This window comes from Aptenodytes forsteri, unplaced genomic scaffold (assembly GCF_000699145.1).
Source record: "Aptenodytes forsteri isolate BGI_AS27 unplaced genomic scaffold, ASM69914v1 Scaffold333, whole genome shotgun sequence".
Taxonomy (NCBI): Eukaryota; Metazoa; Chordata; class Aves; order Sphenisciformes; family Spheniscidae; genus Aptenodytes; species Aptenodytes forsteri.
Window position 1 is genome coordinate 869,060 of NW_008794542.1, and position 14,023 is coordinate 883,082.

General features: G+C 39.8%; 1 protein-coding gene across 2 annotated transcripts in view; it reads right to left on the minus strand.

The window, feature by feature from the left end:
• Nucleotides 1-271: 271 nt before the first annotated feature.
• Nucleotides 272-14,023, minus strand: part of PPARGC1A (PPARG coactivator 1 alpha) — a 68,004-nt gene continuing 54,252 nt past the window's right edge. For both annotated transcript variants that reach the window (XM_009272288.2, XM_019470214.1), the window contains exons 11-13: nt 6,081-6,202; nt 5,575-5,726; nt 272-2,641 (exon numbers count right to left, since the gene is read on the minus strand). In XM_009272288.2, the coding sequence (XP_009270563.1) occupies nt 2,538-2,641; nt 5,575-5,726; nt 6,081-6,202 (378 nt within the window). In that variant the 3' untranslated portion in view covers nt 272-2,537. The remainder of the gene's footprint in view (nt 2,642-5,574; nt 5,727-6,080; nt 6,203-14,023) is intronic.

Genomic DNA, 14,023 nt, shown 5'->3' on the forward strand with positions numbered 1-14,023 from the left:
TAATGCATCTGGTCCTTGAACACACAATATGATATACTAAATATTGATTTCTTAAAAATAATTTATTGCTTTTAATATTTTTTTTTACAACAGAAGATACTCAAAATCCAGAAAGGAAAATTGTAAACTTTTAGTTTGGCATTCACACAAAGTTAAAACACCTGCATTTTTAAGCTACAGAGCAACAACAAGAATTATGCAGATTAAAGAATGTTACAGTCGTAACACAGAACCTCTGAAAAAGTTCTTTTCTTTTTTTTTTATTGCTATCTATCTACTGAGAAATAAGAAGCCAAAAAATCAAGCAAGCCTCCGACAGGACAGACAGTGGAATCTCTCAGAACACAATATGCTGGTGATAAAATGAATGCAGCCATCAAAATCAACTGCACTGGCATGGGGGTGGAATCGTTTTTCTAAGACTGGGAGTGGGAAAGGAGATTAAATAGTTAGGTGCACCATACCTTTAAGAGGAGTCATGAATGCCAAACAGTAATAGAATACCAAATCTATACATTCGCAAGCAAATTCCAAACTTTGCTGATTCAGTCTAGAGACTCCGAGTTCAGATGAAATTCTGATGCTCAGAATAGCAGTAGTTTACTCTTGTGGGTTTTTTTTTTCCTGAAGTTTCTATTTAATTTAGCAGAAGCAATGTCATCAGCAACAATGTCATGGGCACATCTGAGGCCATGCTAGTGCATAGTAAAAAAAGAAAAAAAAACAAACAACCCACTGCTTCTGCAAAAGCTGAATTTCCAAACGAAGCACTTACTCCAAACTGACAACCTTCATGCATCCTAGGTATAAAATTTCCACTGGCCTTTTTATTATTTTAGTCATCTCATAATTTATAATAAATAGGATAATTGTAACTGATAAATATGTCTCTTTAGTAAACAAAGGAATGAAGGATCGGTATTTATACAGGATGCATAACTGTAAAAAATATAGATAAATACCATCATTAAACTCTGCCAATGAAAAGATTACTGGCTTCAAGAACAGTGTTTAGACACAGAATTACTGTAAAAATCATACTGTACTTAGTACCTCAGCGTATTTTTATCAAATTAAAATCACAAAAATTAAAACAAAATAGCATTTTAAAAAGATTTTTGACCTCTAGTTCCAAAACTACTGTTGATACATAAAATAAAAACATTTCTTAATGATTACCCATTTGAGAGACTTTACATAAAATTATGGTATCTCCTAGAAAAATTTAGATGAGAAAATTTCATTCCCCTAACAAATTCAGTGTATAAAACTGCAAAAGAAAATCAAGCAATGAGAAAAATGTGGAAAAATACTGCAGAAGTGGTTAATACCTTTGGGGCTAGGATAATTCTGGACAAAATTCTTATATAAGCTCACCAAAGAAGGGATGAATGTGTGTAAAGCATTTTTGCACTCAGACACGCACGCACACACATATACACACACACCCTCACCCACACGCTTTTCTCTCTTTTTTTACAATCAAATATATATAAGCATAAGTTCAGCTTTCTACATATGTTAGTGTACAATAATTGTTTCACCTCATGTAATTACATTTGAGTATTCTTGATTAAGAAAAATTCAGTTTTTGAAAAGAAGGCTACATTTACAGTGCATAGCTGTAACAAAAAAGAACATCGTCATACAGTATGTACATAAATAAAAATACTCCATTTAACATTTGTAAATACTCAACTACTTTAGAGAATGTAGCAAAGAAACTATCTGTGCACACACCCAGATAGTTATATCCAACTCTCATTAATAATGTAACACCACATCCGCTCATTAGAATAAATCGCTGAACAAGCTGCACATTTGACCATTAACAAGGCTTTGAAAATTTTGCTGTGGAAGATCAACGTTGTAGACATTTACATGGGTGTCAGAATTAAAAGATGAAACTTCAAAATGTTAGGGAAGCTTGAGCCTTTCATTTTCTCTTCTGCAAGGACTGAAAAAAAAACCCGCAAAAAAAAAAAAAACCAAAGAAAAGAAAAATATCTAAACAAAGCTAAAACAGATTGTAGGCTTCTGGGACCTGTGGTTTCTTCTGGATTGTCATATTATCACTGTGGTGTGAGAAGCAGCTTCATTTAAAAAAAAAAAAATAATGCAGTGTCTGATTCCCAGACATCAGCAGCCATAGTTCTCAAATTTTTTTTTCTGTTTTTGTTCTTTTTTTGTTAAAATGCAGTATGTACAGATTTTGCAGTTCATCGTTGTACGTGTATCTCTGTGGAACTGCTGCCATGTCTCGTGGTTTGCATCGAACTCGCAAGGAATGCCCGGCTCCCCCACCACCGATCACCCGCGAAAGCAAAGCTGACACCCATGGACACACATGTGCTTACTGGACAGCCATCCTGCCTCTCCACTCGTCGAGCAGCTGTGTTCATGTAAACCATGGTTTTGAACAGAGAGTGTAAAGTAGGAGAAATTCCTAAGTATGACTTTTTAATTGTCCATTATTGAAGGACGTGATGTCCGTGAGGTATTCGCCATCCCTCCGTTTTCCTCAGGTGTGATGCATGTTACCTACGCAGGCTCCGCTGTGCCTCTTTAAGTAAACTATCAAAATCCATGGAGTCATACTTGCTTTTAGTGGAAGCAGGATCAAAATCATCTGAGTTTGAATCTGAAACCCAAAGGATGCAAGTTTAGACAAGAAGCAAGAACCACTAGCGAGTACTTATATTATTTTCTCTGTACAATGGTACGAACAAGGCACTGCAGAAACAATCCACTTACAACCACAACTTTATGGGATGACAAAAGCCCAGAAACTGTCATCAGAGAAGCTTTAGGTATGGACAGAGCTTTCTGGTAAGAAGGACTTAACAAAAGCAGTACACATCATCAGCAGTGGGGGAGAACCATAAATTGCATGTACATACAGAGCAGGTAAACTCAAAACAGTTTCTCCAAGGACTTGAGCACTGACACACTGCTAAGTATAGGTCTCAAAGTAGTCCAGATAATCTTGACAGATGCTTTACTCAAAACTCCACTATCGTTTTGCAGCTGTTGTTTTGCAACATGCAATATCCAAGACTTACTTCTCCTGAGAAAGGTAATAAGGGGATGGTTCTGCAGAAAGCCAGGGCAGCCTGTAGGCAGCGCGCAGGGGACACCGCTGCTTCTGCCTGCCCTGCCTCGGGGTCTTGTACAAGTCACTGCACCTCCCTGAATCTGTTCTTGCTTCCACTCTGATTTTTTTTTTCAGAGTGTGAGCAATTCAGGGCAGGGCCTCTGTACCGCCGTACAAGCAATCTCAGGTGGGCTCCTCAGCTTTTCGCGGCATACATGATAAGTCATAGCAGCAATAATGGTCCAGCTCCTGTGACCTGCAATACCTGCTCCAGCTTTGCCAGTTGCTCAGACACAGACCTCAGTCTGTTCCCAGCACAGAGGAGGGATTGTACGTTTGTGGCCCTACAGCTCCAGTACGGCAATTATTGACATGGCTGCAAGCACTGAATTTCCTTTTGGAGTCGTCCCTGCTTAACACTGACTCTCCCCAGTTCCTGTGCCACAGCTCCTTTGTGAGAGTGCCCTTTTCTTGCCATTTCTTGTGTTGAATTAATCAGAACTCCCCATCTACCACTATAAGACACACTGTGCATTAAATGTTCATTACAAGTTCTGTTAAGACAATATCTTCTCACAGAGGAGAGGTGTTAAACTTCTGACTACTATTTTCAAGTGTTTTCTTTCTTCTGTACTCAACCCAAGGCTGATTAATTCTCTCTGTCCTTGTACTAGCTCATGAATTTTAAAGTTCATCCTGCCATTTCCTTATGTAGCTCTATCAGATACTCTGCAAAATACAGGGAATGCGGTCTGAAGTACAGAAGCTCAAGCTGTCAGCAGGACAAAGTGAAAATACTCTGCTCACAGATACTCTGGGAGTCCTACTCAGTATGGAGAGACCTGCCAGGGAATACTCCCAGTGATGAATAATATTCAAGAAGGTTCCCTTCAGACAACTTATTTTAAACCCCAGATTTTCTGAGATACAGAGACAACCCTGGCTTCCACTGCTGAAGATAAGTCAAATCAAGTCAAGACTTCAATCTGTTTTTACTGTTTTTATCAGCCTACACTTCGACAAATGCCTTGCTACCTTTTATATTTTCAACATCAACACTATATCTCTTCAGCAGTCAATTGCCTTTTCTTAGCTTTACATTATCTGTTTAGCCACTGAAGGGAATTAAAGCATATTCATTGTGAACAATGCATATCATCTTTATCATTTATTCCAAAAAGACATCAATTGGTTAGAAAAAATGTATCTGTATTCACTTCCTGCATTGTACAAAGCTGAGGGCAGCACATACAAGATTTCATTAGCACTGTGTTACAGGGTTATGAGAGATTTTAATGACTGTGGTCATTTATTCATAAAACCCCCACAATATCTGATTAATATAGATTCAATGGCAAAATGTCCCTTGCTATGTTATTCAGAAAAGAGTATCTCCCATACCTTTAGTCTATTTATACAGGTATTAAGAAAGGTTTAACATTTAATGAATACTTTACATTTTAAAAGGTAATTAAATAAGAGGTGAGTTTATAATATATTATAATATTATAGAGGATGTTTTGGTAGCCTGCATGGTCTCTTTATGCATATACCTAATATCAGTATTCGTGCTGTAAGACTTTGAACATCTCCAAACCTCCTTGAAGGGGAAGCATCACACCCCGACCCAGAGCATAGGACAGAACCATACATTTTTGCCCAGACAGGACTAGGACAGACCCAGATGTGTTATTTTAGCCAGAGTGCACACTTGGGACTGGAGTTATCACAGCATACTGGGGTCTGGAGACTGGTATGCATCCTGCCCCACATTAGTGGGACAGCAAACACCAAGAGATTTGCTAAGCTCTCCACAGGCTGGAGCCTCTTACATCATGACTGGAAGTCCCTGCAAGGAGACACCTTCATACATAGATGCTTATGCACGATTTGAGAACCACCAGTTGAGATCCGTGGCCTTTGCTATACTAAGGGTCAGATTTGGTCAGAAGCCCTTCTAGCTTTCAAACCTGAGAAACTATGAATTGTGTTTAAGGAGTGTCTCTGGCAAGTTCTACACATCTACAGCACAACTCATGGCAAAGTAAGAATCATAATGAATTTTTTGGGGTGAGGCATCTGCTTTGTTCTCTGTTTATCACTCATATAAATAAATCAGGTATTAGAACCAAGCAGTCATAGCATAGCAATGAATAGTAAAGCGTGCAGGAGGTTTCTGTGGTGCTATCATTTCAATATGGAAATGTATTATTGAATATTGGGCACTTATTTTTGATAATGATGGAAATGGGCTTTAAAAGAATTTTCATAGTCTGAAATATCTGAAAGAAGCCAGCTCAGATTAGAGCTCAGATTAGCAGACTTTTAAACTTCTTTCAGCAAGTGAAAACCACTTCCTTTAACCTCCCCCAACCATTTAAATAATATAAGCAGCAAACAAAAAAGAAGCAAACCCTAAATTCTCCTGAGTTACAAGGTTCCAGTTATGTACTTTAATTCACATAGAGCAAAATGCCTACCTAGGTCTGCATAGTTAGACTTGCAAAATTGCTTGCATCCACAGAAGTACAGCTCAAAGTCAGGTTCATTTGACCTGCGTAAAGTACATCCATTTTCAAGAGCAGCAAAGGCGTCACAAGTATAGCGGTAGGTGATGAAACCATAGCTGTCTCTGCAATTGAAAAACACGGTTGTGAACAAAAGCTAAAAAGAGTTAACGCACATTAGTGTAACCCCTTCCTGAAAGCAAGAACTTGCAGGAGACCCAGCAGTGGAAATGCCAGAAGTACTGCATCCATTTATCAGCATGATTGTCCTGTCATGCAGCTAAATACTTATTTCTGGGACAGGAAATCTCAACTAGCAAGATTAATAAGTAAGGATGAAAGAAAATAAATAAGGTTTTGAACTCAGCATGTCATCTGTCACAGCACTTACATTGGTAACTCCCATACCAGTAATCTTACTGCCATAATTTTTTACATATGGCAGCTCCCCAACAAGAAGTAATCTCAAAAGTTCTTACCCATCATCCCGCAAATTTACTGTGCACTCCTCAATTTCACCAAAAACTTCAAACCGGTCCCTCAGTTCTGTTCGGGTTGTGTCAGGTCTGATTTTACCCAGATAAATCACACGACGTTCTTCCTGTTGAGAAACAGCAACAGGGAAGGCATAGTTTTAACAAATGTGTAATAGAGATGAACCTATACATATATGCATGCAAACACACACACACGGATGTGCAGAGGGTGCATAATTATAGTAATAGTCTCTTGTGGAAGACCTACTGCATCTTGCTCGTAAGTGAAATAGTTCTCTCCTGGAAAGCATCTAAGGTATTTAAATGACACTACATTTGTCAGGTGGTGTGCTCCTGGAAGGTTTCACTGCTTGCTGTCACTGTTCTGCTATACACTGACAGACAGCTCCCTTTGTATCCTACTGCACCTTCTTCCCTTCCACCCGTTATACCACTTCCCTTCCAAGACCGTAAACTCTTCCAAACCAGGAGCTCCCTTTCTCTTGCTATCTATACAATACTGGGCAAACCCCATCTTAGTTGTGGAGTAGTATAAAGTAACACAATAATTGCATAAATGTATGATAGACATAACAAAATGTATTACAAACATAACATTCTAAACTCAGATGACTCAATAGCTGATTCATCCTGCATTCAGCTGTTCCACCATAACCCGTACCTTAAAACAGAGCGAAAACTGTTAGGGGTCCAGAAGATGACTTTTGTTAAAATAAATATTTCTGGGGGAAAGGCAGGACAATAAAATATATCCTGTGGTCACCATTACCTTTTGGTTTCTTTGGAAAAAAAACCTGACTGAAGTCCCTGGTTTTTACAGGCTAGGGTGTCATTTGCATGTTCCTTTGACACTTGGAGCAAAGCAACAAAGATAGGTTTAAAACAATCGAGTCATGGTCATATCCTTCCTTCCTGACTGGAAATGCTCAGCAGAATGACAGAAGGACTAGGAAACCCTGTGAGAGTCACTTTATGAATTTTTTGATGAACACTTTACTCAGGGTAGAGCCGTTTAGTGAGCTGCAAGCAAAGCAAAAGGCAAAAAGAGATCTTCAAAACACTGACCTTAAGGTAATCATGGCGAAGAAGCACCAGCTACACATGGCTTGGGTGCTCAGCCTTCCTCAGATTGCCTCTGGCCTGAAGAACCTTGGCACTACCGGCCCTACTGCTCATCCCTTACACACCCGCACCTTTGTCCCATAAATCGAACCACCACCACCACATTCTTAGCTGGTGTAAATCTGTCAGTCAGTGGAGCAATGTCAGTTTAAACCATCAGCTTTGGCACCTGAGACTTGCTCAGAATTTAGGTGCCAAATGCTGAAGGAACTATACTGACTGCTGAGAATTCATGACTACTGTAACCTGGAGGTGCCTAAAGGCTAATGGCACCTCAACTATGCAATGCAAAAGGCTCTAGGGACCTAAATATAGACTTGCATTCCTGCTCAGAAACATCCTAGCCTGAAGAGACAGGTAGCTTTTAGTGTTACAATTCAGATACAGCACAAAATGTATCTTTTCCATGAGTCCCCACAGAGGCATAAAGCACTAGTCATTCCTGGACCATGGACAGTAGCATTGAGATCAGACCAAAACACATGAAGAAACAGAAATGATCCTCATGCCTCTTCTTTACTTGTTTGAGCACTCATTTGATATAAAAGGAGCATCAGAACTCTTAGTTATGGGGGCCCAAAATACTGGCTCCCTGTTCCCAGGAGAGCACTCTGCTCCCAGGAACTGTTTAATGCAAAATAAATACACAATTCCTGCAGCAGGAAGCTGAAACTAATATATCTGCCTCCCAACAGAAACTCCTTCTCACTAGCACACTCAGACAAGTATTTTTGCTGACTCTTTTCCTGGCCTCACAAATCTCAGGGGCTCAGATCCAGTTAATCTAAGCTCCTGAGAAATGAAAGTGAGTTTAAAGCTCCAGAAAACAGAGATCCAAGAACCAAATGCTACTACGCAAAAACCCTACCCACTAAAGTATGGCACAAAAAACAACCACTGGAACACCTGGGTCCTTTATAGCTCCCAGGTCAGCCCAGCAGAGTCCCTGGTTGCTCTACCAAAGTATGTATATGCTCTCCTTAATCAATGGGATCAGGTAAGTATCTCATTTAGATGCTTGAAACTACTGCCTCTTTTGACTATGTAAGGAACCAAGGTGACTGCCTTGGTAGTCCTCTATAACCCTGCTGGGACAGACACTTTCATTTTTAAATGTTACGCCTTCCAAAAGCTGCCCTTGTTCTCTGCCATAGCAGTGCAGTTTGGAGAAGCTAGCATGGCTAAAAGAAGGACAAGTGTTCTCATGGGCAGCCATAAATTTAGGGAAGAGGGGTACTTTACAGACAGCTGCTGCTTTTTATCTCTGCCTCTTACTGTGTCCCAGCCAAGAGCCCTGACCTTCCTGACAGAGGAGTTTGGGTAGGGCTTCTGTGAACTAGGGACTGTAGAGTGCAAGCAACAGAAATCTGCATTTCTTCCATTTTCCCCGTTCTAATTCTGCTTACTTTCAGTATGGTTGGGTGCCATAAACTCCAAAAACAGGAAAATCTGCATATGCACAGTAATTACTTTTTCAGACTGTTTTACCAAATCAAGGATTTAAGTGCACTGAGACACTTGATAAGAAACAATTCCATTGATACTTGCTATTGAACCTAAATGACTGACCAGATGGAGCAGAACATAACATAGCAGACTGTCTAATATACTTTAGCTGAGATAATACATCTCGACTGAAAAAACATAATGTTTTGCTCACTGACATGGAGATTGTTATTTTACAGTGTGATGGAAATAACTATTGCATGCTCTTCCATAAGTCTGTGTGCATGCCTGTGCAGTTTTTCCTTCTTCTATCCCTCTAATAACCTCTAATATCCCTTTAAGACAACTGCAATAAAACAAAACTGAACAATTAAAAAAAAGCCTGTTAAACTATCATTAAGGGAATAAGTTAAACCTGCAAAATTAAGGAAATTCAAATTTAAAGCTGAAATGCACCATATGTCCTCCAGTGTGCACACATGAGGAGATGTGTTCAAGTATTTTTTTTAAGCAGAGTGCCATGATGGTATAAGATACTGGAGAACACAGGATTCATACAGCATTGTCTTTGTCTTGGTTAACTTTGGTTTATTTAAAGCAACTATGAAGAATGTATTTGTATTCACAGAGACATCTGCCTTTTATTCCCATTAATAATAAGAGCTATACAAACCCAACAAGATTACAACATACCTCTAAATGTTAAAGACCTTTATTTTACAATAAGTTACATGCATAAGTCCGTATGTGCATATTAAGTATGCTTTTTATTGCGCTTGTTAGAGGAGATAGATATATGACTTGGAAACCTAGAGAATGGCAGAGAAAAGCTTTTGCTTTCAATTTAATGTGGGCAGAGGGAACCTGCAGGAAACTCCAGAAGATACTGTTCATATTTCCCTCCCAAAAGTGCAGATGGTTTATTTAGCATCATAAGCTTTAAGTGCAGTTCATTGCTTTGCCAGGTAAAAAAAGGAAGAAAGAAGAGTCTGGCCAACTCCCTCAGGCCCAATATGTCTGTCTTCTTTTGGTTTATCTAAAGCTCCTTCTTCATAATCTTGCTCTTTCTTCCTTGCAGTAAAAACATTTGAATATGCAGATGTGGCAGAAAATCTCAGACTGAAAAGCAGTCAAGTCTCAAATGAAAATACTAAAGCGTTAGAATGCCAAAACTTGAGAAAACAGGACCAGAATATACCTTACACATCTAAGGGTCAATAAAGGGACCACTCATCCTGCAAAATGTTCACTGATGCTAAGGATCTTTTTGTCTTGCAAAGGCTTCCTCCAAAACTTTATTTTGTTTTCCCTTCCTCCTTCTTAATCCTTTATTTCACAAGGAACTAAAGCGCAGACCATTAGATGTATTAGTTTTCATATGTTTTTTGTACTAGGCTTCTTCACCCAACACTTGTTTGCTTTGGCTGCCCATGGTGCTGCTAAGCAGGGTCTGTGGGAACTGAAGGCAGCCACTCCAGAGGTAACACCGCATAGTGGTGCTGTCCCTGTTCTCCCTACCACTTTTTGTCTGCACATCTGTGGTGCATATCTAGTTCTCCAAGAGCCAGGTAATGCTTTATGTGAAGCTGAGAGAAGAAATCCAGGGGCATTTTAAAGCTGGGGTCTGCCATGGGCTTGTCAAAGGCTCTGCTGCTTCCTCCAGCACAGGCGGCTGACTGGGTACAAGCCCTGTGCCCGTGTTGCCTTCCATGCCAAGTGACTTCTCTCCACTTCCAGTAGAAAGCCATGAAGACTTTTATCCTTAGAGCTGGAGGCCAAATACCATTTTGAAAGTGCAATGTTGGACAGAGTTTAAAAAATAGAAATGTTATGGATGGAAAAAGCCATTAAAGCTTAAGATTCTGACGTAATAATAATAAGAAAAATTTTCCTTAGATTCTGTATTAAAGAAGAATAAGTATGACCTGTGGGCAAGTATGAATGGCAAAAGGAAGAATCACAAAAACTGGAAAAAAAAGAAAGAACATTGCACAAAATTGTCAAGTGCTGCTGTGTGGCTAACTGAGGACTGAAACAATTCAGCCACACTCCATGAAAATAATGATGGACCAGTAAACCTCAAGGTTTAGGTAATCCGTTTGATACATTTTCAGCAACTTATACAGCAAAGTTAGAGTGCCTGGGATCAAGGCCATCAAGATGAGCAATGACAAAAAAAATCCAAACTAAATATACAACATACATTGGATCCTTCATTAGTGGAAATGCACTCCATTATAGGCTGACTGTGGTTTTAGACTTTAGAGAAGCCATGCACTCATTTATGAAACCACCCTTCTCCTGCCTTCCTGTTGTAGAGCAATTTATTTTCTTTGAAACCATGCATTTCTTTCCGCTGCAGCGGCCTCACAGTGCGTTTATCTTCTTATGTCTGTAAGCTCTCTGGGACAGGGACTCTTGATACTTGTCTCATGGAGGCTGTCAGCACTTAGAAATGAAAAGTAGTAATGCTAGTAGTAATTTTCTACTCAGGTATAAAAGTTGATTTTGTTATACCTCCTGGCAGCAGCCACCGCACGCAGTAAATGAGCTGCAGGGAGGATGTGACCGTAAGTCTGTGTCGTGGCCAGAGCGGCAGAGTAGCAGAGATCCAGAACACCAGGCTGCTCATCAGACAGTTTAACCTCCCAGCCCTGGTGCACCATGTCAATGGGGAACCACAAGCTGGTGATTCCAGAATTGAAATGTGCTAACTGCATTTCTGATGCTATGCCTTGGAAAGTATTTGCCGCACGGTCTAATGAGCTGCTGGAGTAAAAGCCCACATAACTCAGAAATTTCCTGGGGTGTATCAGAAAAAAAAAAGGGCTCCTCAGCCTTCTTGGCAAATCACTGTGATCTGCTTTGGTTGGGGTTGGATCCCAGTTTCTACAAAGCCCTAAGTAGACTGTCCTGTTCTGCAGTTGCTCCTCAAGTTTCATGATGAATGTGTGTCCACTATGATCTGGTTAGCATTATAAAGTTAAGTAAGTCTTGGTGGCAGACCATCCTTATGTTCAATGAGGACCACATTCTAAAACAAAATGGGGACCCAGTGAAAGAAATCAAGTCAAGATCAAACTAAACTATGCTAACATTTGCTCAGTTAGCAAAGGCATCACAATCAAAAGTATAAATAAATGAACGAATGAATGACAGAAATATTTTTCTTACTCTCTAACTGGAAAACATCTTGTGGGCTCAGCCCATATTTTTCAAGTGTGACTGCTCAAAATTAAGACCCCAATCCACAGAAAAGGCACTGAATCTCCAGTAACTGGAGAGGGGAAAAGAAGAAAAGGGAGAGGAGAAGAATATCACAGCACCTTTTGAAGTCAAGCCACCTATATATAGCTGTAAGCCTAGAGAGGAATTCAGGAATCTATACAGGGCAATGCTAGCCCAGGCTTCTAGCTGATCTGAAGCTAGTGTAGCGAAGGTGGTGTGTGCAAGACTGAAGGGGCAGCCATTTAAACATGCCTCCGCCACACAGCATGAGCACAGGCTTCTAAAACAAGCCTCCTCAGCATTCTGCCAGTATGTCTTCACGTCTGCCAAAATACAAGCTGCCTGCACAATCCGAGGGCATTGCTGCACATATGGTTTTGACAGATTAAAATACGTGAAATTTTTTCTCATTTCTTTTTCCTAGGTTTCTCACTCTTGTCACATGGAGACTAATTCTAGATATTGAACCAATAATACCTGATGGCTTTTAGCTCAGTCATAACTTCTGTTCCTTTTCCACTGTGCATCCTTTCTACAGCTAACTCCCGAGATCATAGCACGGTGCTTCTCATGAAGAAAAGCCACCTGTCCTGTGTAACACCTGAGGCATTAGTACTGCCCAATCTTTGGGCCACTCTTTCAACAGCATCTGGAGGTATGTGGCCATGAATCAGTTCTGGCAGCATGAGAATGGGCTGAAAGAAAATAAAAAAATCCCCAATGCAGAGAGCAAAGAAATCTAAATTTATGGGACTGTAGAAAGAGTTCAAGGAAAGAGAGAGGAGATTCTTGTGGCTGAACAATAAATGAGTTGAGTCCCTCAAGAAAGAAAGAAAAGAGTAATACAGAAGAGACCCATAAGCCAAAAGGAGTAAGAAAAGGAGCAGAGAATGCTAGAAATAATACAAATTTTATTACTGACTTCATGGGATCAGGGCTTCCCTTTCTCTGCTGTCCCCTGACCCCTACTTATTTGCACAGGGAATAAACTGGTATGATTCAATACAGATTTTTAAAGTAAAAGTGCTGATAGACTTTGGATAAAGAAGTTAATAGAATTTCATCTACATCTCCTGCAGCTCTTACACAGGTGATTGGATTTTAAGATTTTGCCATGTTCTGTTTATTGATATTTATTTTTTAGTTCTGATTTATTTATGTTTATTAATAAATGATTTCATTAATTAAGTTAGTTATCATGACAATGCTCACTTTAGAAAGAAAATAAATTCAATGTTGGTTTTGAAACGTCTAAAATTTTTAACATAGGAAGTTACGATGCAGCATATCTGGAGCTTTTTAAGTTTCTTTTCTTTCCTTTTTCCTTTTCTTTTGATTAGCTACTTGCCAAATATTTGCTTGTTTTAAACTAAATCAAATTTTCTACCTCCTCAGCAGGATTCATGTTTATTTATACTGGTAAGGTACAGTAATTGAGAAGTAGCAAGATACACCCATGACAGAGGTCTACTTGAATCCCTAATTTGTGTTAGATCTAAGAGAGAACAGCCAGTGTAAGTTATGATTGCTGGAAAGTAGTGTTCATCTCTAAGCAGATGGAAGCCAGATATTTTAAAACTAACTGCAACAACTGACTTAAATATAGCCTTGTCTGAAGCCAAGCAAAATCATTCCATTGCCTTCACTGAGTTTCAGATCAGCACAGCAGAGCGTGTTACAGCTCTAAATCTCATGCTCTACAAAATCATAGAATCAAAGAATCATTAAGGTTGGAAGAGACCTCTAAGATCATCGAGTCCAACCGTCAACCCAACACCACCATGCCCACTTAACCATGTCCCTAAGTGCCACATCTACATGTCTTTTAAATACTTCCAGGGATGGGGACTCAACCACTTCCCTGGGCAGCCTGTTCCAATGTTTAACCGCTCTTTCAGTAAAGACATTTTTCCTCATGTCCAACCTAAACCTCCCCTGGTGCAATTTGAGGCTATTTCCTCTCATCCTATAGCTTGTTACTTGGTGGAAGAGACCAACGCCCACATCGCTACAACCTCCTTTCAGGTAGTTGTAGAGAGCGATGAGGTCTCCCCTCAGCCTCCTTTTCTGCAGGCTAAACAACCCCAGTTCTCTCAGCCACTCCTCATAAGACTTCTTCTCCAGACCCC